This window comes from Hippoglossus hippoglossus, chromosome 8 (assembly GCF_009819705.1).
Source record: "Hippoglossus hippoglossus isolate fHipHip1 chromosome 8, fHipHip1.pri, whole genome shotgun sequence".
NCBI lineage: Eukaryota > Metazoa > Chordata > Actinopteri > Pleuronectiformes > Pleuronectidae > Hippoglossus > Hippoglossus hippoglossus.
The window spans coordinates 11,178,154-11,204,628 of NC_047158.1; the positions used below are offsets into that span (position 1 = coordinate 11,178,154).

General features: G+C 42.8%; 1 protein-coding gene across 4 annotated transcripts in view; it reads left to right on the top strand.

Annotated features, from left to right (window-relative positions):
- syt3 (synaptotagmin III) overlaps positions 1 to 20,853 on the top strand; it is a 32,719-nt gene extending 11,866 nt beyond the window's left edge. Inside the window, exons 4-13 of one of the 4 annotated variants that reach the window (XM_034593439.1) lie at positions 953 to 1,357; positions 2,907 to 3,021; positions 3,671 to 3,847; positions 9,775 to 9,901; positions 13,086 to 13,304; positions 14,323 to 14,443; positions 16,506 to 16,677; positions 17,397 to 17,526; positions 18,441 to 18,534; positions 18,989 to 20,853. In XM_034593439.1, the coding sequence (XP_034449330.1) occupies positions 953 to 1,357; positions 2,907 to 3,021; positions 3,671 to 3,847; positions 9,775 to 9,901; positions 13,086 to 13,304; positions 14,323 to 14,443; positions 16,506 to 16,677; positions 17,397 to 17,526; positions 18,441 to 18,530 (1,556 nt within the window). In that variant the 3' untranslated portion in view covers positions 18,531 to 18,534; positions 18,989 to 20,853. The remainder of the gene's footprint in view (positions 1 to 952; positions 1,358 to 2,906; positions 3,022 to 3,670; positions 3,848 to 9,774; positions 9,902 to 13,085; positions 13,305 to 14,322; positions 14,444 to 16,505; positions 16,678 to 17,396; positions 17,527 to 18,440; positions 18,535 to 18,988) is intronic. The other 3 variants (XM_034593442.1, XM_034593440.1, XM_034593443.1) reach the window with 3 other exon arrangements.
- The last annotated feature ends 5,622 nt before the right edge of the window (positions 20,854 to 26,475 follow it).

The following is a 26,475-nucleotide window of genomic DNA, read 5'->3' on the forward strand; positions in this document are numbered from 1 at the left end:
TCACCTCCTCTCCTCCCCTAATAATATCCACTCCACCGACGTTTGCCCCCATTTTAAGCTCAGGATTTAAATGTGGGATATGAGCTCCTGGGGATGGTTGCATTATATGATTTTATACCCACTGCAGGCTCCCTCTCCTGCTCCACAATGTGTGATTTTTAGATCCAGTGGTTGTGGTGATGCGGCTGCGTGGTCTACAGTTGATTTGTCAGGCACATGATCTGCATAATGTTTAAATGTGTAAATACAGGACACATACTCACTGGCAGCACAGCAGCATGGGTTGTGTTGTAACTCTGTCGACTGGTCAGTCCACCGCTTCGCTTCAGCTGGATGGATTGCCAGGAAATTTTAAACACTTATTCATGTTTCTGAGATGATGAAACTTGGTGATTTTCTTACTTTTTTCTTAACTCTGATCAGAAGTTTCACATTTGTGGTTTTTACACTGAACTCACACGTATGCGTTGCCTTGACGGTTGGCATTCCCGATGCTTGGTGCCAGTGGGATTGTCATAACAACAACTATCCCAGTCTAATGCTTGGGAAAAACCACAGCCAGGTTTCATGCTTACGTGCCATGCTAGCTATTAATGCTAAAGAGAAATACACAGGAAATAAAATCCACAACTACAGCAGCTGCCTCTGCCTCCCCTTTCACAATAATGTACATTTTATTGGCTAGAAACTGTGTTTTGTTTGTTTAATATGATTTGATTAGATGAGAGATAAATGAACATGTGAAACAAAAGCAACGCAGCCATTAGGGGATCAGACACCAACACAAGACTCATTTGTGTGCATTGAAGGTGTGCAACTGAAATGCTGCTTATTCACTTGCCATCATGTCGCAGTTGGTTGCTGATCTGTTGCTGAGATTATTTTTCTGTGTGAAAATTTAATTTATTTTCTGTATTTCCTCTCCTTTACCTTCTTCACTGAACCTCTGCAGAAATCTCTGTCAGTCTGCTGTCGGTCATTGTGACATTCTGCGGCATCGTCCTCCTCTCCGTCTCCCTCTTCGTCTCTTGGAAGCTCTGCTGGCTGCCATGGCGGGACAAGGAGGGCGGAGGCCTGAGCCTGACGTCGGGGCTGCTGCCCGGAAGCGCCGGCGTCGGAAGCCTCGGAGGCAGCGGGGGGTCGTCGCTCTTGCCGCCTCTGCCGCAGAGGAAGGAGGGCCACTCCTCGTCCTCACTCTACCCCTCACTGGGCCAGCAGGGCCAGCACCACCCCCACTTCTCTGACCTGGTGGGGCTGGAGAGGGGGGAAGTTGGATGTGTGGCTGGTGGGCCACAAGAGACCCAGGAGCATTCCTACCTGGACATGGACTCCTACCCCAACAACGCTGGTGAGAAAGGTAGCTGACATTAGACACTATTAATCCCAGTCTGACTGTGAAGCTTTGGCAGATAACTTCTTGTTTTAATAAGCTCACAGCAGTGACTTCAGCACATTTATCCACATCCAGTAAAAGTAATTTATCTGTGCTGCACCACTGTGATGCATGCTGACCATTATTTTTCATATAAATGGGTTTTCTTTCAGTACATATACTTTCTTTCAGTACATATACATTCAAGTACTATCACTTTTGCATCTTACTGGTCTAGTTTCTCTTTACAGACACTTAGTTATGCAGAAGTAAAAAGTTTAAGCTACAACAAATATTGCCTACATTTCCATTGAAGGATGAATTTGTTTATTCCTTATAGCTGCATAATGAATTTTTTAAAATAAGGTGCAGCTACAGACTTACAGACTGATATATAATCGCCTCACAAGGTTGTTGGATAATGTGTTTGCAGCCAGAAGACGTGTGGACACCTGATGATTAGGGCCCCACCTTTCACTTTCCTTTCAGCTGTGCATTGATAAACTCCAGAGAAAATATGGCTCTTTAGCTACTAAACGTTTACCTTTCTTCACCATTTAGTTTTATCAGAGCTTGTTTGCAGAACACTGCTGCCTGCTGCCGCTGCTGGAAGCGAGGCTGATGTGAGCAGTGAAACTGAACCGAAGACTAAATGTGCCCGAACAATGAGCTCGCCAAAGCTGCAGCATTGGCCCATAATTCTGTGTGGGTTTGTTACTGCAAACAACCCCTCCACATTACACAAAGTCATTTGATGTAATCGTCAAACATGAGGAACACACACTCAGATTTATTGCTGCATTAGCTGGTGGACATCAAGCCGCTTCACGTCACTCATTCAACAGGTTGACCACATCTCAAATGGGAGAACTGGCTGCTTTCCCTTGTGTTACATGACTGTAAATTTTATATTATCTGTTTCTGAGCCGTTGTTTGGACAAAAACAAGACATATGATAATATCACCTTGGACTCTAGAAAACGTTTCACTGGCATTGTTCAGCCTTATAGACCAAATCCACAAAAGACCAAGCAATTAAATGAGTTAATAAGCATGTACATGTTGGCGTGCCACAAAAGTCCAACATCAACCACAATTACAGCAAAAGCAAATGTCACAGTAAAATGATGTTTTAAACAGATGGGCCCAGGCAGCAGCTCTGAGTTGATTCTGTTGTTGTATTTGTGCTGGCTGTCAACACCAGTGCAGGTTGTTTATCATCGCTCACAGTCAAATATTTGCTGGCTGTCTGTATTGCAGCTGGATGTTCGCTCTTTTCATGTCTCTGGGTTGTACTGCAGTCACGCTGGCTCATGTTCTGCTGCTGTAAATACGTCTGATCATTTCTCCCCTTCTCTGCGCTGTTAAATCAGTGTCTGTTAAATCAGTGTAATAAAATCAATGCGATCAATGATGCCGACCCCGGGTTACGAAAAGACACATTGCTTTTTCTGTTAGAGTAGCTGTAACAAGCGACTCCACAGCAGCGCTCACAAAAGAGGGCGATTTTATCTGTCTTTTTCCCCTGTGGTAGGAACTCTGAAGCTGAGTCAGACGTCTCCGGATGTGCCCAACACAGAGGGTGGAGCCCACCCACCAAAAGACCTGCCCAACGCTCATTCCCAGCAGCAGGTCACCCCACGGTCAGTGTATGTGTTTTAATCAAATCTAGCAGTTTCTAGTTGTTTGTTGTTTTTAGAGTCAGAGATGTAACAGCGAATAAAACCAGGGTTGGGCTTTAATCTCAGGCTCATGATCATTAAAGGGAAATCCATGGAAAAAGGCATGATTAAAAATAACATGAAGGAAAAATTACCTGGTAGTTGTTTTGTAATCATATTGCTTTTAGAAGATGCTGGCTTTAATCTTGCTTCCCTCTAATGAAGGCTTCTTTTTCAGGGTCTGTAAAAGCAAAACATCGCTTTTGTTTTTAGCTTCTCCAAATTGGTCTCATCTTGAACAACATATTATTTATATTTTCTGATTTGTTTTTAACCACAGCTTCAGATAATTCATGCAGCACATTCTGCTGTTTTGTTGTGTGTTATTTGTGGTTTTAAACTCAGAGCCAACATCATACAACTAACTCAAAGTTCAGTGCATGCAGGTGTAAAAATGGTGTGTCAACTCTTTTGCAAATGCAGTGTAAACAGTGGGTAAACTCATTTCGATGAATTTAGCCACTAGAGGATCTCTGATTAAGCTGCTGTATAACAGAGTACGTGTGTGTGTGTGTATGTGTGTTTGCTTTGCTCTTCATTTAATATTCACCCTCTGAGCTCTTATGTGTCTGTTTAGGCCCAAGCCCATGACTCACCAGCTCTCCAGTCCTGATTTCCACGGTGAGGAGAAGGAGCAGGTCACCAGTATTGGGCAAATCAAGCCGGAGCTCTACAGACCCAAGGGCGACACGGGCGAAGGCAAACAGGGCGACAACTGTGGCAAGATCAGCTTCCTCCTGCGCTACGCCTTTAAGTAGGTTTACACCCGAACAACCAACTACTCTGTAAAAATTGTAGGATTTGAACAAACATCAATAATAATAATAATAAATCATTGGCAGGAATGATTTTAAGATCTAAAGTTTTACCTACATGCTTATTCCCCTTTTTCTACTAGGAGCTAGATTGACAAAACAAGCTTTCATATATTTGAGCCACCACAGAGTTACCAGACCTCATGTTGTTGTCATTGCCAGGTATCCTCAGAGTTATAAATTGGAAGAATTATTTTGACACAAACCTTTGCTAACTGTAGGCGACTTAAAAACACAACACCACTGCTGCTGTCGGATGTGCACTAATGTCCAGACATTTTCCTGTGATTTTCAGGAGGGGCTATATGTGAAAACACAAATGTCTGAGTCAGTTGTTTTGGACATTTTCTGGAACTTTTCCTGCCAGCCCCCCTTGGTAAGTGTCTGGAAATGTCAGAGCGAGCAAGTGGGCGTGTTGATGACATGTCCATCACACAACAGGTGCAAAACTAGAAGAAATAGCAAATATGTCGGGATGAAATGCACATATAAACTCAAAAGGAAGATGTCATCTTGGAAAGACAATGAGTTTCGAGATCTTTTGGTGATAAGGTGATCGCCTTAATGTTCCAGAAGTTCTCCTACAATATGAACATGTCTGATCCAGATTATCTCCTGCTGTGTTCTTCATATGTAAAAGACAAAGTCAAAGTAGTTCATGTCTGGAAATGGCTTTAGTTTCATGCTGGAAGATACTCTGTTCAGCGGTTTGTCACTTTGGTGAAATACACTCCTGGGGTTACTAACTTTGCCACACATGAACAAATATGTGGTCGCCGTCAATCGATGTGATCTACGTTACTTGTTTGTTCTGGTTTTACTGAATAACACGAAGGCCATCCTGTACCTGTGGCAGATCCAATCAAGTTCGTTACATCTCTTTGGAATGACAGGAACAGAAAATGTCTGGAATATATGAAGCTGCAATTTACTGCAGTTTATGTCTGAAAAACTGCTTGGGAGTCTACAGGCGTGTTAGTGAGCTGTAGTGTGAAGCTGTGCAGCGGTGCTTTGAGCTAAATGCTCACATTAGCATGCAAACATAGAAACGACTCACTGGTTTCAGTATTAACAATTAATCATCTTTTAATAAAGAAACATGGGACCAATGTAATGACTCGATGGTATTATGTTCAGGCCACTAGTTTGAATTATTTCAATTAATTTTGGTACTACATTAGGATCTAATTATAATACTACCCACAAGCCTTTGCTGCCATTGCCATCGCAAAGAAGCCAGAAACTCGAATCCGAGCATTTGCAAATCTTAAAGACTCTGTTGTGAGGGTTGAGAAGGTAACATGGCACCAAGTTGAAGAATTCACCCACAAATGAGGCCAAATTTAAAAATTAACAGATTTAAGCAGCGTCGGTTTTCTCAGCAGAAGTCACATTCAGCTGTCGCTCGGCTTATCGGCTCATGTTGAAGAATTTTGAGCTCAGTGATGAGATGCACCTAGGGAGTCGCAGATAATGTTTACCTCTGTGTGTTTTTTATGTACACTCTAATGTACCTTTGACTTTTTATCACAGAGCCACATATATTCTATCGCCAATGCCTTCTGGCCGACACTGCCGTCCATGGAGTCGTAGCAGGCCGAGGAAAAAAAAAAAAAATCAACAAACAGATAGTCAGTATTGTGTGGGTTACAGTGATAGCAGAGCACTGTGAGGAGAATGTAAACCTTTAAACGAGACCTGAACACCGTTTGATGAATCCAACAATGGGTGTTATTGCCTACACTATAGCTCTGCACGTCTGCGGTGAATGTTGATGCATCTGTTTTTGCACCACTTTGATCACACTTCTTCAAGCGCTTAAATCAGAGGGTCTGCTAGCAGACACTGGTGTTGCTGTGTCTCTTTATGACGCACAACAGAGAGAGAGAGAGAGAGAGCAGGGTGCTTCTTGGGAAAATACCTTTCAGCGTGTTTATCCTCCGCACTTAGCTTTGGAGCGTTCCTCCTTCCTCTGAAAAAGACAACACAATGGTAGCATGAGATGTAGCTCAAATGGGATCTTGTGTGTTTGTGATATCAATGTAGAATTAGACAATCAATACAAGTATATTCGGATGAAAACGACTTAGAGCATGACAACAAAGAATTTGGAAAAAGGTTGAGGTGGATGTGCTGTAAACAAAACATGTCCTGTTTCATGTCCTGCCTCCTGCCTGCTCTACCCAGGCTCCACAACAATGTTCCTGATATTTTCCTGTTGAATGGCTGACCCGCACAATCTCCTGCTGCGTTCTTCATATGTGAAAGACAAAGTCTAAGTAGTTCATGTCTGAAAAACGGCTTCTGTTTCATGTTGGAAGGTTGTTTTTCACTGGTTCTTCACTCTGGTGAAATACACTCCTGGGGGTAGGTTTTGCAAAGTTTGCCACATCTGAACAAATGTGTTGCCTCCACTACCCATTGGCTTTTTCCTAGGAAATGTACACGTCAGATTTGATACAGCATGCCCTGCCTCTTGCATGCTCTACTTAGACACCACCCCTCGCCTGAATGCTCCAGAAATGTCCCTGTCGTTGTGAACAGGTCTGACCAGGATAATCTCCTTCTGCATTATTCAATAGACACAAAAAAAAGTTGAGTTTGTGGCACTGAGCATTGGATTCATAATCATTCTGAAAAACACATCTTAACGTGTTGATAGTATGAGACATGGCTTGAATGTGGTCTTGTGTGTGCTTGTGGTAATACAACTAAATGAATCAATGAATGTTTAAGTGTTGGAAAGTGGTTCTCTTAAATGTAAGTGACATGGCAGCGTTAATGTCTTTAATGTACTGTGTGGCACAGATTGCTGCAGTTCCTTTCATTGGGCTCCTTTGAGAATTCTCCGTTGAACATTCTCTGCTGGAGAATTTGGGTCCACGTAAGTAAGTAATTGGTTAGGTGCCACGCTGTGAGGACTGCGAGGATGTGTGTTCGCACTGTGAGCTGGGGCGGCTCGTGGGGAAGAGCGTGCAGCTCACTGTCTGCAGCTCAGCTGGCAGTCGCCCATTTTTTGCCTGCCCCGACATGTAGAAACATTACAACAGGCGAAAGTGCTGATGGTCAGAAAAGAGAGGGAGCGAGAGGCCGTTTCAGTCATGAATTATAAATGGGGAGCCACTTTAAACAGCACCCCCTGTCAACACATAATAACAGCAGACTGTGTTATAGCCGGAGCTATACAGACACGGAGAATTAGCAGGAGGGTTGTATTGAGAGGGAGGGTAATGATGAAAACCATTCATGTGTCCTTTTTCTCCCCATTTATAAAGTCACAGGATAATTTATGTCATGCTGTAGTTGCCTGCCATTACACTGGAGGGGAATCGTTTTAGTGAGAGGAGTAGGAGAGAGAGAGCGACTGAGGAATAAAGGAGAAAGGTTAGAGATGTAGCTGCAAGACGAGTGTGTGCTTATGTGTGCGGAGACACACGTGGAGGTGCGTTAGGGCCGGGACTGTGATAAGATTGGTATGCTAATGTGTGAAACCGCGCTATCGGGAGCAACAGTCACAACAACAGTGTCAATCTTCCTCAGCTCCTCTGGGAAAGGCATTTCTATTGACAATCCCATTAAAAGCTGACACATTTCCACCGTGGGAATAGCAGCTAGCTTCCGGGCATTGTCCACCAGGAATAAGGCCGTGAATTCCGCTCTGCGCTCGAGCAGTCACAGGTGTGTTCTGTGCAGCATGCCTCAGAGATTGTGTAAATACGTTGGCTTTGTTTCAGACTCCTTGTTCTGTAATGAGACACGTGAGTGCAGGAAAATTTGCAACCGTGTCTTTGTAAAAAAACAACCAACAGCTGTAGGAAATTTCACAGTGATCAGGAGAGAGGTGTCTCTTTTTGTTGTGTACAAGCTTCCCGTCGTGTCGTGTTATTTTACATTGAGCACTGGTGACGGCTGAGTCTCCACAACCAACATGTCACGAAATTATACTGGATTAAATGATCATTAGACACGTAATTGAATTGGTCAGGGTTTTTTAAATAAAATATGTCTCTGGCTGAGCTGGAAATGTAATTTCCTGCTACAGTTTGCTCTGTACATCACCTCCCTGATTTGATGTGATTGCAGAGTGGGCATGTTTGTCTAATTGCCTTAATTGGATGTGATGCAGAGGTAAACACGTGCCGCGATTGGCCGCGCTTGTTTTGTCAACAAGCATCTTATTTGTGGTCGGTGCTGGTGCACAGAAGACATTATCAGCGCCGGGGTCACTGTTGCTGTTTGCCCTGCTGATCCTTCCTCAGCCCCAACGTTCACGCGGCACTGCTGCAGCAGCTAATGAAGTGCTGACACACTGGTTAACACAGGGAGACACAGTCTAACGAGGTCTGATTAAAGGCCTCCGAGCCTTCTTCATCTTCATCTGGTAATTAAATACATAATAAATGGCGCGTGCGACACAGACATCAGTGTGGATGGAGCGGTCGAATGTAAACATGTGTGTGTCGGCCCGCTCGTGGGTGTATATGCAGGCAGACAGACTTGCAGTCCTGCTGCAGTGCCTATATGTGCTTTTGTGTATTTGCTTGTTGCTGTAAGGGACAATAATGCTGCTGTTATTTATTGGTAGTAAATGTTCACATTTTGCCCCTATATTTTCTATCTTATGGCAAAAATATGTACGTAATAGTGTTGTAATGTTGGCTTATTTCTTGACAGTGAAACACGACATTTAGCATAAGAGAGAGTTTTGCTAATAATAGAAAATCGATTGGTTCTATCTTTGAAAATGTAAATGCTTGATTTGATTTGCATATGATTCCAAACTGAATATCTCTGGGATTTGTGTTTTGAGGATGTTGCCTTGAAAACTTCATTTACATTTGACATAGGCACAGTCGTGACATGTATGTTTACAATTAGAGTTTTGGTTCAGTCATATATAAGTACTTGGAGAACATACTAGACAAGGGATGAATGGTGTGTTTAACTGTAATTGGGTACATGAAATACTCATCAACATGCATATGAGATAGCAATAGTTCAAAATAAGTAAATATTAACAAGTAGAGCGCATAACTTAGCCAAGACCCAAGAGTCGCATTAAATTCAATCGAGCTGCACCAGATTCACACACTCATAGATATCAGTCCTCTAAATATGCCTGACTTTTTTTTCATCATGATCCATTTATTATGTTTTTATATCTAAAAAAAAAACTACTCCTTTGTGAAGGTACATGACACTGATAATAAAAGGTAACTGGTAACCCACTTCAATTTTACCCCTTTAATGACTTTCAGTCCTTTAACTACGTCTTCCACTTTCAGTCGAGCTGCTAGTTGCAAATAATGTCCTAATGAATCCTCCTTTTGTGATTCCCTTCTTCCTCGGGGCTCAAAATTAACCCACCATAATCAAATATTGATACCATTGATAATTAAATATTGGAAAAATAATTAACTGATGAACTTTCTTTTGAACGACTAATTAACTTCTTCTCATCTGCATTCTTACACGTTAACAGCTGTTTGCATGAGGTTCAAAGGGACGATAGAATAAGCGGTACCATGTTAAGGATTACTAATGAGCTCAGTTTCACCCAGACACTGTCTCACTGTCCGTACATCTATGCTTACATTATCATAGTGCAAGCATACAGCTGCAGGAATGACGCACACAATCACACAATAACTATTTTTGCTACTTCTTGGTCCAGAGACACAGCACCACCCACGCTATTATGTGTGCGTAAAGCCCTGCTCAGGTGTTTGTGAGTGTGGGTTGATCCTGTCTGGGTTGCATTTGTGTATTTTTGTAATTTTGTGCACCCCCCCCCCCCCCCCCCTGCCTTTTTTTAGAAGCATGTGAGAGTCTGATAGAGTCTTCTATTTGTGTTTTTGCATCTCAGCACGGAGCAGTTGGTGGTGAAGATCCTCAAAGCTTTGGACCTGCCAGCGAAGGACGCCAACGGCTTCTCCGACCCGTACGTCAAGATCTACCTACTGCCAGACAGGAAGAAGAAATTCCAGACCAAGGTGCCTCCCACTCCCCAAACACTCACCTGTATCCTGGCTGTTAAACAAAAATAAAGAACCACACCTCTACATTCACATACTTTAACCGTGGTCAGCTGTGACTTGCTGTTTTCCTGTGGCACTGATGACCCGGCCTCCTCATGGAGGAATCATTACAGTTTCACCGGGGTAATCTAATATAATCTGGGGTATAATTTATTCAAGATAATGTGCTTCAGACTATAACAGGGCACTGATACTCAGCTCCACTGTGTTATTCTGGTGTTTGAGGACAGCTGAGTCAATATTTGAGTACTTTCTGGGATGTTCTGTACCAGGAAATGTACCCTTAGCCCTCAAAAAAAAAAAAAAAAACTCTCTCCAAATTTATTTTCTGCACAGAGGCTCAAGGCATATGAGCTCAGTGGCTTCCCAAATATGAGTTGTAGTGCTCTGCTGTATATCCATAAATAACATAGGGTGTTTTGTACAGCCTTCAAATAAGCCAGGGAGAAATCCTGAAGCTGAAAAGGGTCAGAATTGAACTGTAATGCAGGGAAGGCTGTAAAGTGTCTTTCAGTGATAATGAAGCTGCACCAGTTTGAAATTCCTCCCTTTGGTTTTTATTTCCTCCTTTGTGCGACTGTCTCCTGTAAATCACAAAAGCCATTGAAAAGCATGAATGCCTCGCTCATTTGCATAACACGACTCTTTTTATTTTCGGAAATTTAGACGATTGTTTGACTTCAATCACGTCCTCATTAACATGGAATTCTTTCACCATTCATGCTTTTATCCATCAAAAGCGACATAGACATCACCTACAAGTAGACGTTGGGGCTTTGTGTTTCTGGTTTCTAAAGGCGCCGCGTCTCCATCAGCTGCTGTTTAATCCAAAGCTAACAAGTAATCATCAAGTGCTAATAAGCCAGAGTGACAGACCCACTTATGCAGCGACAAAAGTTGGATTTTGAATATCAAGTGTGTCACGCTTTAATTATCGCCAGCTTTATTGCATGACGGCATTTGCACCAAATGATTTCATGGCACCTTAATCCCACCAGTTAATCAGCAAATACTAAAAAAAAAAAATTGTGCAGGAGACTGAATGAGATTGAAGACAAATTTGCAAATGCTGTCCGCGACGTGCTTAAATATGATGAGTAGGAAATTATAGCAGCTTTCTTTCCATCAGGCTTATACCCTGATTTGAAATGATCCGTTTTATTTGACTTGTTATGGAGGCGACAGACGGAGAAGTCAGAAAAAAGGCACCACTGAGCCTCAATGAGGGGTAAACTCCTGTAGAGTAAACACAGTCACCCATTGGAAACATTGAGAAGAAAGAACGTCCTCACCTTGAACACGTCTAGGAAGGAAATATTGAGTTTTAAATTTACCTTCAGTTCTTTATTTCGTTCAAGCATGTTTGATTGGATATTTCGTCCCACACGAAAAGGTGAAATTTACTGTTCTCCCTGTGGCTGAGGAACAAGGTCAGCCCGTGCACTGAAGGTTAATTATGTTGCCCGAGGACATTTCAGTCGGCACGGCCGCGCTATTAATCAAAACCCTTTCCGGAATGTTCTGCATCTTGATATGTTTTGTCTCTGAAGGAAGGCTGCTCAGTCAATTTGAAATACACAGTCATGACATTTACATGTGATAATATCTCTCCTGCTGCTTCCAGCACAATGTGATTTATCCGGCAGTTAATCAAAGTTTTTATTTTCACATCGAGTGTGTGTTAAGGCTTTGGGATATGTGAGGAAGTGATGCCTTTCCATGTCTCCTATTTGTTTTGGATGGAACTGAAAAAGAGCTGGGTGGTTTACAGGAGCAGGAAACAGGAACAAATAAAAAACATCACTTGCAGCGATACAGATTCAGCAAGAGAAACATAACAGCAGAGAGAAAAGCATTTTGACCAACGACAGCTCTATTCTGTGATTCGCAGGTAAAGTGGTGTTTTCCCAAATGAGACTCTTGCATTGATAGCCGCAGACTTTAAAAAACTCCGGCAGCTCGTTTGACAGCCGTTACTGCGTTGGTGAAGACACGTCCAGGATCCTCAGCGACTCCTCGATTCTACTTCTATAAAAGCGTCCTGTTTGTTTTGCTGAAGAAATGGAGACGAGAAATCTACTTAACTGCTCAGCAGATTAGGTTTTCTCCTCACACCAGCAAAATATCAACGTCTTTGAGGATCATGGAGTGTGTCTTCAAAACAGCATCGCTCACATGTGTCAATGCAAAAGTCCTGAATCTAAAAACAACAGTTTCACAAATAGGTGCTCGGCCATAAAATAAGAGTGGCAACTAATCGCTTTTGTAATTGTATAAAGAGTAACACAAAAATATTAATATCATATGTAAGTAGAAGGGAATAAGATACTGGTCTACAGTATAGATACTGGTGTATCCAAAGCAATGAATGGTAGGAACGACTACAATTAAAGAAAAATAAGATGATAAAAGAATGAAAATAAACAAATAAACAAAGAACAAGTGGTAAAAAGAAAAAATACTAATGATTGAAAAAGTGAGAGTATTTCATTTTATTTGATTCTTTTTTATTTTGTTTTATTAAGGACATAGTAATTACAAAGTGCATTAACAAGGCAGGAAAAACGTTTTTTGATGATATTGATTTTGCAAGTTTTTTAATATCGAGAATGTATTACCATTAATATAGCAGACATTATTGTTATTGCAGGTGCACAAATTCTGCAAGGAAGGGTTTATCTTTGTAGCTGTAGCTATGAACTGGTAATGTGTAAAAGGATGATAAAATAAAGTACCCTGAGCCAGCTTTAATGTTCTTTCATATTATCGGATCATAAACAAGGGTCCACACATGCTAAAGATGAAGTTAAGTGGATAACATATGTTCATTAATTGAACAAATAAAATATTTATTTTCTTTTTGATTTACCAGTTTTTGAAACATATGTATGAGCAATTTCAGCTTAGGTAATAAGCATTACTGTTTATTGACAGAACTTCAGAGTCAAAAGAAACTGTTGTAGTATGCAGTGGGTGAGCTGTAAAGTGAAATCATGTCATTAACCTGCCCTTTCTCTGTAAAAATAATATTGCTGGTTGTTGCACCATGATTCCCTTTCCTAATGCCCCCATACCCACAAAGCATTACCCTGGTATGTTGGTGTTATTTTAAATTGTCACCGTGTCTGTCTCCTCTCAGGTTCACAGAAAGACCTTAAACCCAGTGTTCAACGAGACATTTCAGTTCGGCGTGCCGCTGAATGAGCTACATTCCAGGAAGCTGCATTTCTCTGTGTACGACTTCGACCGCTTCTCCAGACACGACCTGATCGGCCAGGTGGTGGTGGACAACCTGCTGGACTTCAGCGAGGGCAGCGGGGACAAACCCGTCTGGAGGGACATCGTGGAGGGCACCGCGGTAAGGAGGAGATTCCCCGCTTTAGATTTGATTTGATCAAAAATGAATGAATGCTCAGATTGTTGAAGTTCAGCCACAAGATTAAACTGTCCTCACATTTTTAAACGGCAAAACTTAAAATGATTTTCCGGGGATTTTATGAAATATAGGCATTACTGTTTGTTGTGTTCAGATGGTGGATGTGCAAAGAGGATGCACATGATTTGTGCAGACTGGAAATTGCCTGCAGTGGCCAATGGATTAATTCAGCCTGCTTAGGTGAAAAACCAGCTCCGACAGATTACTGGAAAGGCACTGCTGACCACGTTCAAACTTTATATCAAGCGTTGTCCAAGCAGATTTATATGAAATATTCATTGAAGGCTATTAGCAAATTAGATTAGAGGAGAGTCTTAAAATGTTTTGGCAATGGCGTTTCATTTATTAAATAAGTTTAAAACACTGGCGTCTCAGTGTATTTCAGTGTTGGGACATATTGATTAGTGAGGCTCAGAGCCACCGAGGAGTCATCACGCCGCAGTGTGACCCGAATATCACCGGTGTCATTACCGTGGTGGCACTGAGACCACAGGCGGGGGGGAAGATCAGTAGATGGGAGTGGGGGGAGGGATATAAAAAGCCTGGAGAATCGTCACCTCTACTTAACACTTTCCTCCACTCGGGGCCATTGACAGATTGGCATATGATTCATTTACAGTGACGGCACCCCCCCCCAAAAAAACACCCCCCTGCCCAAACACTGTGCCTGTCCACATTAGGATGCCTGCTGTCACTCAGCGTCAGTCACAGACGCACAGTAGCTCTTTTCAAGCAACACACAATCATTGAAAACCAAGGGATCTCTGCCCGTTAGCTTTTTATTTTTTTCAGCGTCTGTTTCTGATACTAAGTGTGTGTGTGATCGCAGTGTCCCTGCTCCATTTCTGAGCCCTAACTGTGTGTGTGTGTGTGTGTGTGTGTGTGTGTGTGCGTGTGCGTGTGCGTGTGTCTGTGTGTGTGTGTGCATGGTGACCCACAGGAGAAGGCTGATCTCGGGGAGCTTAATTTCTCGCTGTGTTACCTGCCCACTGCGGGCAGGCTCACGGCTACAATCATCAAGGCCACCAACCTCAAAGCCATGGACCTGACCGGCTTCTCAGGTAACGGATTAACACGCTCGTACACATCATGCTGCTGCCAGACCTTCAGCAAGTCATGACCAGAAAGTCATTTGAGGGTCAAATATGACAGAAAACAGCTTCAATGCTAATATCATATTCTGATTTATAACTGGACACATGCAGTAGAACATCTGGCATGAAGCTCTGCAGATATAGTTTTAAACATTTGTTATTATGGTGCCTGTTCCCTGGAATAAAGAAATACAACAAATAAAAAATTCACCATTCAACAACAAATAAAAAACCTTTTTTTCCCCCACCGAAAGCAGTCTCAATTAGAGTGACACTCAGTGAGCACACACCTCCGCCAAGGCCCTGTCCCCGAATGAAACCAAATTAAAAAAGGGATAGTTCACCCAAAGATGAAAATCCACTCATTATCTACTCACCACTATGCTGATGGAAGGGTGGGTGAAGGGTTTGAGTCCACTTCAAATTTGACTTATTTGCCGTATGGAGGCATTTTATGTTTATTTTTTTTACGTTTGAAAAATCGGTCACCATTTACTTCAATTGTATTTGGCTGCAACGGTGTTCACCCCTGAAAGTGTTTTGTGGACTCAAATACTTCCCCCACCCCTCCATCAGGATAGTGGTGAGTAGATAATGAGTGAATTTTCCCTCATTCCCTTTAAATTCACTGGATCTGATTAAAAGTATTCCTGAATTTGTCCATTGACCCGCATCTGCACCAAAATCTAATATCTTCTTCCTTGTGTCGTGCCCCACCCCTCCACACAATTTCATGGAAATATTTTGCGTAGTTTCTGCATAATCCTGCTAACAAACAAACAAACGCAGATGAAAACATAACTTCCGAGGCGGAGGTAATAAACCTGAATGCAAAGCAGATACAAGAAACCCAGCAAGTTGCTTTTGGCTTCAGGAATACATCCTCTCTTTTGTTGGAAGATTCATTTATATTTATTTATAACTGTTTCCTCCTTCTACGAGTAAAATCAACAAGTTTACAGACAAAACGAAAACGGAGAGCGATTCGTCAAAACCTAATAAATCCCCAACTGAAGTAGAAGTAGACGAAGCATGATAAACAGAGGGGCAACAAAAAAAGTAAATTACTTTAAATCTTTGCTAAATAAATCCTGGAATGAACTGAGCATCAGAAGATTGATCATTTTGTAAGAGAATCTTGGGGTAGATCTTTCCTTCGAGAAATAGAAGTAGAGTTTATACATTATGAATGTATTACCCAAAGCTGTAAACTTCATTTGTTGCAAGAATGACATCCAGTGAAAATGTGCTCCCATATTTTGTTGCAAGCACAAGTAGGTGGAGCAGCAATTACTGCACGTCTGCAGAAATAGAGGGAGAAACATCGATAGTTCTACCCTTGAGACAGACACGGCTGCTAATGCTAATATTGAATTAACAATGTTGTTATATACAGGTTTTGTTCTTTAGTTACCTCTCACTTAAAGACTTGATGATTGCAACGGCAATGAATTCTCAGATGAAATTAGATCTCAAATGATAATGACCACACACTATTATTGCCACAGTGATCCCAGGATAATTGCAGCTGCTGAAAAATGCAGGATTGAAAATTGAGTCTATTGTGTGTGTGTGTGTGTGTGTGTGTGTGTGTGTGTGTGTGTGTGTGTGTGTGTGTGTGTGTGTGTGTGTGTTGTCACTGAGCTGCATATGTTGAATGGATAACTAAAGTGATTCAACCTGCGCTGCTTTTCTTCCTTTGTGCTCTTAATCCAGCTTTGCCAAGGTGACTTGATTTTCATGCCTTTTATGTTCCAGTCACAGAAACCTGTGAGCATGATAGTGAACAGTGTTTGCAGGAGCCCCCCCACCACCACCACCTTATCTTGTGCTCTGTCTCCCTCTCTTTTTCCTACTCTTTCTTCTTCGTCGTCTCATATCCTATATCCCCTGTTCCATATTTTTTGCACACCACTCCCTTTTCTCTTCCATCCTCTTCATCCTCTTCATCCTTTTCTCTCTCTCTCTCTCTCTCTCTCTCTCTCTCTCTCTCTCTCTCTCTCTCTCTCTCTCTGTGCTTCTCCCTCAGACCCGTACGTGAAGGCCTCTCTGATCTGCGACGGGCGAAGGCTAAAAAAGCGGAAGACCTCCATTAAGAAAAACACGCTGAACCCCACGTACAACGAGGCGCTGGTGTTTGACATTCCCAATGAAAATATAGAAAGTGTATCCATCATCATTGCAGTGATGGACTACGACTGGTGAGTGTTATGATATTGTTGCATGCTCCGGGGACTGATCATTACTGTACGAGTGGGCTGTTTATTGAATGTGTGTTTGCACATGCAGCGTGATGTTTGCAATTGGATCATGCTCGTCAAATGTTGGTGGTGTTGCGGCAGTGTTGAACACTGCGAAGGGCCCCCCTCATGAGTCAGCCTCCTGGTGGATCTTCCCTGTTTTACAAAGACGGGCACCTCATGAATAAGCATGGCTTATGCTAATGGTGTAAGAAGAAGATGTGTAACCCTGCCAGCGTTTGTCTGCCGCTCGCAGCAACACTTGGCTGGCTGATGTGTTTGTGTATAGATGCACCACCTCCCTATTATAGTCTGCCCTCCATTTGGCATCTCCATAGGTGTGTGCTTTTGTTATGTTTGTGCTTGTGCCGGCTCCCCCTGCTGACATCAAGCTCTTACACAGCGCTGTGTGTATTTGTGAGCTGCTATTCAATATCCTTCCTCAGCCGCTGTACTCTTTTCCTAATACTCAAGGTTGATAAATGAGATTCTCTATGCCTGTTTCTTACCAGCCCTGACTTCCTCTCTCTCTCTCTCTCTCTCTCTCTCTCTCTGCTTTTTTATATCCTCACTCCCTCTCCCTCTCCACCCCCTTCCCTCTCATACTCTCTGCTCTGGCCACTCTCTTTCTCTGTCTCTCTTGTCCATGCATCCATCCCTCATCCCTTGCTGCGTGTCAGTATTGGTCATAACGAGGTTATAGGGATGTGTCGTGTAGGCAGCGAAGCTGAAGGCCCAGGAAGAGAGCACTGGACAGCCATGCTGGCCAATCCACGCAAACCCATAGAGCACTGGCATCAGCTTGTGGAGGTAATCAGCATATTATCGTGTGTGTGTGTGCGTGCACCGCTCATGTGACATAAGTATGATCTCATACCACATATGTTATGAGGAGCTTGGTGCTGGGCATATAATCAAACTGATTTTATCATATGATTATCATTAGAAGTAGCAGCAGCAGTGATATTTGAAGAATAGCAGGAGTTGTAGTGATTGTAGTATTGAAATATTGGAACAATGACATTAGCAGTGATGGATGAATTATTCACGTGTTCACTTTATATAAGCATTACCAAAATCTTAAAATTTTTCACTAAGTAAAATTCTTGTGTTCATGTAAGGTAAAGGAAAATTACATCATATTAAAGGACCAGTGTGTACGATTTAGTGACATCTAGTGTTGAGGTTGCCAAATGCGACCAAGTGAATACCTCTCGCCTCACCCTATCCCACCGAGTGTGTAGGAATATCTAAGGTGGCCTTCAGGTAATTTAAAAAAAGTGAAAAGCCCTTTGTAGAGCCAATGTTAGTTTTTTTCCAAAATGGGCTACTGGAGAAACATGGCGACATTGGGACGACCCAGTAGCTGAATGGTTTATACCACATAGGCCCGTACACCTTGAGCAGCAGGTCTTGGTTAGATTAACCATTTACTGCAGGTCATTCCCCTACTCTTTACTTTGCCAAGGAGGTTATGTTTTCATCTGTGTTTATTTGTCTGTTAGTTGTGTTTTCCGGGGGGCATTCTCGTTGTCATTGATTTCCCTCTGACTGTAAGCAGGATAATGCAAAATCTATAAATTAATATTATATTCCGTGTCTGATGAAAGATCCTACCTAATCCTACACACTGGTCCTTTATATTTGTCAGTGATTTCAGCCAAATAAATAAAAAGTGTTGTTGTTTGGAACTGACATTTATGAAATTTCTTCTTTCCCTGCAGGAAAAAGCGATTGGTACATTTGTGTCGAAGAGCACTACAGCGTCCTCGCCTAAGCCTCACATCGTCGTGGACAGTCCTCACTCCGATTAAAACTGTGAGCCTCCCCCCACTTTGGTGTTTTACAGCATTGGTTTTACACATTTCCAGTCGACAGTGTATCCCCACTCTTCAAACGCTCCAATAGCGCCTTGATTTCTGCTATTAAAAAAAAAAGAGCAGTGTCTGACTTGGAATCTGGAAGTATAGTAGGCATTCACGTAGTGAGCAGCAGATGCTCTCCGGTCAGATTGACATAAAAAAAAGTGGTGGAGCCTTTAAAAGCATGACCTGACTGTAAGTTTGTGATAAAGAGGAGGCTGTGGAGCTGTCAGATGTAGGAGCTCTAAGGCAGAAGCATCTGTATAATCTAGATATCATAGGTTACGTAATGTTTCGCCCCCTCCTCCCCCAAACTTACAGTGCTGCATACTGTTTATATATTCTCTCGCCCCCCTACTGTCTCTCTCTTGCTTAATCTGCCTCTTCTCCCTTATTCCCTCTTTCCTCAGGTCATTACCATCTCTCCAGCTCCAGACGTTTCTTTCTCTCCTCTCATCTGTGAATAATTCTCTCCATCAAAGAAAGAGAGACGTGGAGACACTGCTAGTGTCCGACTGCTAGTTGCTGTTTGCGCCTGCTAATGAATCCTCCACGTCCTGTGCCGGCTTTACCGAGGCGGAACACACATCTACCACAATCTACACTTTGCGCATCAGACTACACATTTACAAACACACACACAGACCTTAAACGGAACATTGGGGCTGATATCAGGTGTAAATTTGGGATCTACCAAACACATAACTTACACACACACACACACACACACACAAAAATTCAACACAGAGTTTGTAGTATGTGCGTAGTTCATGTGTGCTTCACATTAGTGTAGTTTTCATCTAGGAGGAGTGTGATGTGACAAACTGTTCTCTCTTCAAAAAAAAAAAGAAAAAAGAAAGCCATCATAGAATGGTCATTTCAACCAGGACCAAAGGTTCATGCCCTTGTACAGACTATAAAAGAAGAAAATCACTATGTCGATATTTTTCTTTGCAACATTGTTGTACAGTATATATGCCGTAATGTACAGGAAAGCAGACATTTTCCTGCACAGTACGGACAAAGCATCCATGGAGGATTCTCACGGCCATTTTGGACGCCTTCTCCAGGCTCCGTACCCTCTGGTTTTGGACTTATCTCGCTTATTTTCCCCAGAGGAAAGAAGACGAAGCATCCAGTGGTCTTTATTGATGTCAGAGGAGCGAAAAATGAGAACAGACTCATTGGTCTAAGCATGTTACACAACCTTGAAATGTGTCCCTCTTCGTCATGCGTTTTGTCCCGGCCCACATGGTGCTCATCGGCATCGACTTTTATTCTTTTGAATGATTTTGCTCCGTCTATTGTGTCATAGAGAATAAATTCAACAGGAAAGGAGTTTCTTCATGTCATTTTTTAGTCATCCACTGAGGATGAGGTGGTGTAAGTGAGTGAGAGACATGGACTTATTTGATTCTGGCCAAAGTGGCTGACTTTTCCTAATGTAGATCTACACAGGTTCATCGCAGCCTGTGTTTAGCATCGGACCAGCATCTGTTTGGACTGCACTCGCTGGAGGGAAAAATCCCACAGGAAAGGATTTTCACCACTCTGTTTTATTTTTCTATCACTCCAGGACTTATCGATTTCTTTTCTCAAAAAGTCATCGTCCAGCTTCAACTGAGAAAATTGTAATCGTCGAGTCCACATCCTCATCATCATCTGACAAGACTTTAGAAGGAGACACATGTCTGTGTTGCTTTTATTAGTGTGTGTTTCCGTGTTTGTGAGCGTGTTTGTTTTGTATTTGTGTGTGTGTGCGTGTGCCTGGGTGTGTCACTGTGACCTTGTGTGTGACACGTTTCTGTGTTCCCCGCCTCCCTCGTCCGTTTTTCTGTCGTCGCCTCCCTCACTTCCCAAACTCTCCGGCATCCACAGACTGAAACGCTCGTCTCGGGGCCAAACGTGTCTCCTGTCCCGTGTCTTTACAAGGAGCCATTTTGTGTGTGCGTGTGCGTGAGTGTAAGTTTGGGAGAGAGAGCATGTGTGTGTGTGTATGTGTGTACTATACGTGCCTCATTGCACTAGGTGGGGGAACACTGTCTTTCATAGACATTAGTTTGTATTGTCTATGTCGTCTCAGCTGCCAATCATTCAACCCTCCTTTCCTCTCTTACCCTTTGCCTGATGTAAGTAACTGTGTTGACCGTGTACTTCTTTCAGTAATTTGTGTACTGTATGTGCGAGGGGAAAAAAAAAAACTGAAGGCACAGTTGGTTGAAAATTAAATTGTTGGGTGTGTTTTGATGAAAGAAGGAATGCAAAAAAAGAAATATAAAAAAAAGCCTCATTTGTTGCGGCCTACAGATCATGACAAATTTAGTTCCCCTTAAAGCAAGACATCAGGGAGGAGGTGTTGTGGGAAAATAGGCGACTGGATCTTTCTGCACTTCCTGTGTGAACCGATACAGACTTATAAAGCCATGTCTGTCACTGCTACTACGACTACTACTGTAACCTCAGCAAAACAACAGTATAACACCTCACTACAGCTACTTGTATTGCTGTCGTTGCCCCTTCTCTCATCGTTTCACACGAAAACACACACCATTTTTTTTTTTGTGTGTGTGTATGTGTGTTTGTGTGTGTGTGTTTGTTTCAGGGGAGGGATCCAGTTTATTTCTCTTTACCTTTGGAGGGTGAAAGTGCAGCGAGACTTACGGGGCGTGCTTGATCAGGTATTCGGGAGGTGACACGTCCCGCATAATACCCAGCAAGTATTCAGGGTGGGTTTGTCAGCTGTGGGGTTATTGATCTGCTTGTATAAGTAGATATGGTATTGATCCATCGGTCTCGAGGCCCCATAATTCTCTCTCTTTCCCCAGTCTCTCTCCGTCTCTGCTTTTGTCTACCCTATTTAGCCCTTGTGTTACTGCCTGGTGATAAATTACAGAACTCATAGTGGAACCAGCCCATTCCCTTATTCTCTCCCTCCCTCGGTCTGCCTCCCCCCCATCTCTTTTTCTGTCCGTCTGATTACTCTCTGATTACTCATTCTCTCCCCCAGCGATCCTTACCTTTCCTCCTCTCCCCTCACCTATTCCGTTCTCGCTCTATTTTTCCTCTCACCGCCATCCCCTCTCCCCCGCTCCCTCAACATCCCTCCATCTTGCCCTCTTTCTTTCTCTCGTTCGTTTCTCTGTGTCTCTCCCCTCCCTCTCTATTCTCTTTCTCTCGCTGTCTTCTCGTGTTAGTGCAGTTCCGAATGGTCATGGGGAAACATGTTTGCATGCTTATATTAACATGAATGATGTCAACTTGATGCAATGAAAAATTATATAAGTGATGCTTTAAGCAAAATCTGACAATGAACTTGATACTAATACTACTAATGACGACTCAATGGAGACCTAGCAATTGTTTATCTCTGTGGTCAAAAACAACAATGATGAAAAAACATTGTTTATGCTGTATTTATCTTTCTGGAATTGGTATTCTTTTTTGATCTTCAGTTGTTTTTTATATATGATTTATTCAAGAGGTTTACTTTTTTATTGGTTATTGCTGAGAATTTGAGTGAGGGGTTCAGTCGGGGGGGGGATTGTTTCAGTCAGGACAGCTGTATCAGGTCGCAGGATGTTGGTGAATGTGTAAGTAACAGTGTGACTGAAGCAATGATAATGGAAATAAAGGATATGTATAATCCAGCCTTGTGTTTCTCGCTTCTTTTTTCGTCTGCTCGCTTTAGGAGGTAGAAAAGGTGGCGAGGCCTCTGTCACATGTGTCAGGTGGCGAGCTATATATATAATACAAAGCCGTGAGCGATTCAGACGCACATAGTCTATATGTGACTCAGGTATGGGAGGTAAGACACTCCTGGACAGAAATAGCATGAACTTGAAATTTCTTTTACCATCAAGCTCTGACTTTCTGCTGTGCATTAAGTCGTGGGTAATTATTCAGCCACTTCGTCATGAATTCTTTATTGTGGCCGCGTTTTTGCCTAAATGCAAAATGGAGCACGGAGGCCTGACCTGTGTGCTTTCCTCCAGCCCCCCCCCCCCCCCCCCCCCCCCCCCCCCCACACACATGTGTTTCATCGCCCTTTATTTTTAAACACTCTTATTATTATTACTATTTGTCATGTGGCTATTATCTCCTGTTTATGTGAGGAGGCCCAGTAGTAGCAATCCACACAGAGAGAGAGAGAGAGAGAAGAGGAAGACCAAGCTAAGATGTGCAGGGAAATGACAGAGGAGGAGGAGTGGGAGAGGATTAAACAAATGAAAGAGGATGAAGAGCAGGAGAATGCCAGTGAGGAGGTGGAGCAGGAGGAGGACACTAATGGGAAAACCTGGAGAGGAGAGGAGATGGCTGCATGCAGGATGTGAGTGGAGACTGGAGGTGGAGGAGGATAGGCTCTGTATATAGACACACTCATCATGGGGCACCTGCAGCATACTGACAGTGTTAACAGTTCAAGAAGAGGGAAACACACACACACACAAACAGTGATCACACACACACACACACACACACACACACACACACACACACACACACACACGTGACAGCGCACCAGTTATTACAGCTTTAATGCTGTAGAGTGTTGAGAGAAAAAGTGGGAGGAGGGGCGGGGGGGGGGGAATGTTGTCTCCATGGCAACGTTCCCACCGTGCAAAAAAAAAAAAAAAAATTCATTTAGTCGGAAAGACATTTCACTCAGTTCAGTGAGCTGAAAGAGGCAAAGAGGGAGGGAGGGGGAGCAAGTTAGAGACCAGGGGAGGTGTGTGAGTGTGTGTGTGTGTGTGTGTGTGTGTGTGTGTGTGTGTGTGTGTGTGTGTGCGTGTGTGTGTCTGTGTGCTATATAGAGCTGTTTGGATCACACTGGAGGGATTTATCTCAAGTGGGCAGACAGAGAGGCATTAGCTCTTATTGCTAATATACCTGATTAATATACAGTACATATTGATAATGAACTCCCTCGCATCATTAAAGATGGATGCAGTAGCTTTGGGTGATACTCGTGTTATTATATTTGCATGTATCTTTATGTTCAAATGTATTTAAAAGCATGAGATTGCACGCCATCAACCTTCCGTGACTGTAACGCCAAAGTTTGGTTTGCGTAACGGGACCCTGACCTCTTCATAAAACTCCTTATTATGCCATGCACACAGTTTTTAACATTTTATTCCATCACTATAAATAATACTCAAAACCTTTCAAAATAATGAATTCAATGAATGCATGCGAGTGGAAACCTCAGCCAGTATTAAAGTAGCTTGCCTCTGCAGGGGAACAGTGTATTAATACGGGAGCGGGGCCCCGGGATCTGACCTTCTCTATAAATTGCTTTCAAGGAAGAACTTAATGATCTTCACCTTACAAACAGAAACTTCTGTGAAACATCCTCTGACATCACGTCTCAGGCACCATGGCTTCGAATAAAAACTGCTCAAGAGAAATTTACGACTGTAGGATTTTTCATCAAATGAATTAAATATTTTATGCTATTTAAGAAACGGAGGCAAAGAAAAATCCATAGTTAAGTTCTGTTCATTACTCACTACCTGAACCGCACCGCCCCAGTGCCAGACGCGATAGAAAAAGCCCCAGAGACAGGCAGGGGAGGGTTACTATCCCTGCATCCCAAATGCTCTGGGTAGGTCTGGTAACCCATTTGTGTGGATGTCAGTGTATCAGCATGCTGGCTGTGATTACCTGTTGTGAGCGGACCATCTGGCCCTCAGCATCCCAGCTGGGTACCACGGTCAGGAGAATGATTGTCTTCACCGCACCACCTGGACCTTGCAGACATGCAGCACCGACCATATTCCTCATTCATATTTTATTATCACTTTCTGACCAAACAAAACAGAAATTGTGCAGTTTTCCGGAGGTACACCCGGAATGCCGGCTTTCTGTAATTGCTTGGCAACTGCCGGCACTGTGTGTGTTGAAGTTCAAAGCAGCGAGACACACAGTATATTCCTCTGAGCAGCATAAAGCATCAGAGTTGCAAAGTGAAGGGTTGCCTACGCAGGCACATTCACACACATAAACACACACACACACACACACACACACACACACACACACACACACACACACACACTGAGAAACATTCATGAGCCATTCTGTCAGTTTAATTTGGCCATGTTGCTCAGTCAGAATAAAAAGCTCTTTTGGGGCGAGGGCGAGGGGGGGGGGGTGTCTTTGTTTGCATCCATGCAGGAGGTAGCCTGAAGCACAAACCCTCCTCAGATGAACTTTTCTCAGGTCACCTGTCCCTGCTCATTGACGCCTAAATGGAAAAGCTGCTTGAGCCCACAGCTTGTTGGCCTTCACGGGATTTGGGTTAAATTGACATGTAGCATTGTTTCTGTGGGAGGCTTTGAGTTTGATGAGCTCCGAAGCCCTTTGCTTTGCTGAGCAGATGAGCTGGCATTGCCACAGGGGAGATGATGCTATTGTTGGACCCACAGAAACAGTGCTACCAATGTGTTACAACCACAGGTTAAAGGCCCTGGTGTATTCCACTGATTTGACAGCGGGTTCACATGCTGTGAGCTGGTGCAGTAACTATCCACCTGTTTTTTGCACTGAAGCTTTAAGGGAGGTTTAGTGTTGTAGAGCAAATATTGTTTGGGATAGAAAAGCTGGAAAAGCTGCAAACCAGCAGCTTCAGCGTTTCTATCAAATCACAAAAAATTCTATTCATTTAAAAACAATTTAAAGAAGAATTAGATGAGATACCACCAAAGGATCAGGCTGTTGTTGTTTTTTGTCCCTGGAGCTTTTCCTTTACGTAACTTTACTTAGTCTAAACATAACACATACATTCTAAAGATAGATCCATCTCAAGGCTTTCCGGCTCTCGGGCAGAGCAAGGCCCTATATGAGTAACAATGTGTAACATCAAGAACCAGCATCTACTGTATTTACTGTAGATATTTGCTGACATCTCCTGGAGATCTGGCTCAACAGCATTTGGAAACCTCCAGTGTTTGTGCTGAGAACGTTGTTTCCAACATGAAGGAGGAAAACACACTCAACAGTATGACCTGTTATCCATAAAAGAGAACAATACAAATTTGATTTCACCAGCGAATGTCTCTCACGAGACTTAATGTTACGTTTGCTTTCAGCGAATCTTAAGCCGACACTTCTACATGTTTTGTCCAGAATATTTTTGTCTTTGAATGGTGCATATTTCCCACATCGCCCTGCTTTCTATGCAAGAAACATACTCAAGGTCAATCTTGAGCAGGGGCTGGGTATCCAGCAGGTCCTGTAGCAGCATCAATTCTGCTGCTGTTCACGTAATGCCAGCAACATGACAGGTTTCTCTCTCCCCTCCAGGCCGAGCATCACACCAGCCTCAATTAGATTTTTATATAACCACACATCTGTACATGATCTTCACTTGGTCAGCAGAGCAAAACTGAATTGAATATCATGTCTCTGTCATTGCCATAATTTAAAAGTCCAGTGGTTAATGCAATGCAATCTTTTCACAGTCATTCAGGATTTTAAATGTCTTGCACAGATTTCCAGTTTTACCCTTGTCGAAAGTCATCTGTTGGCCCTCTGCCCTGTCTGCCTCAGAATGGCCATTAGATGGATTTGAAGCAGATACGATAACAGATGACCTTTGTAATGACTAATGCCACCGGTGGAGCACTTACAAAGAGTGAGGTTTCAAGGTTTAATCCAAGATAATACTGTGTGAGTGATGACCTGGTGCTACCAAGCTTCATTCAATGTCAGCATCTACATCTAAGGGCATTGGTTTGAAAAGAAAAATGCAAATAGACTTGAAATCAATTCAACCTCACTGGATGCACATGAATAAATAGCCCCCTATAATACAGAAAGGCTGCACATTACAGTTTACTGTTTAACTGCATTAATTTTCTGACCAAATTATATTCAAAGAGATTGTAGATATGGT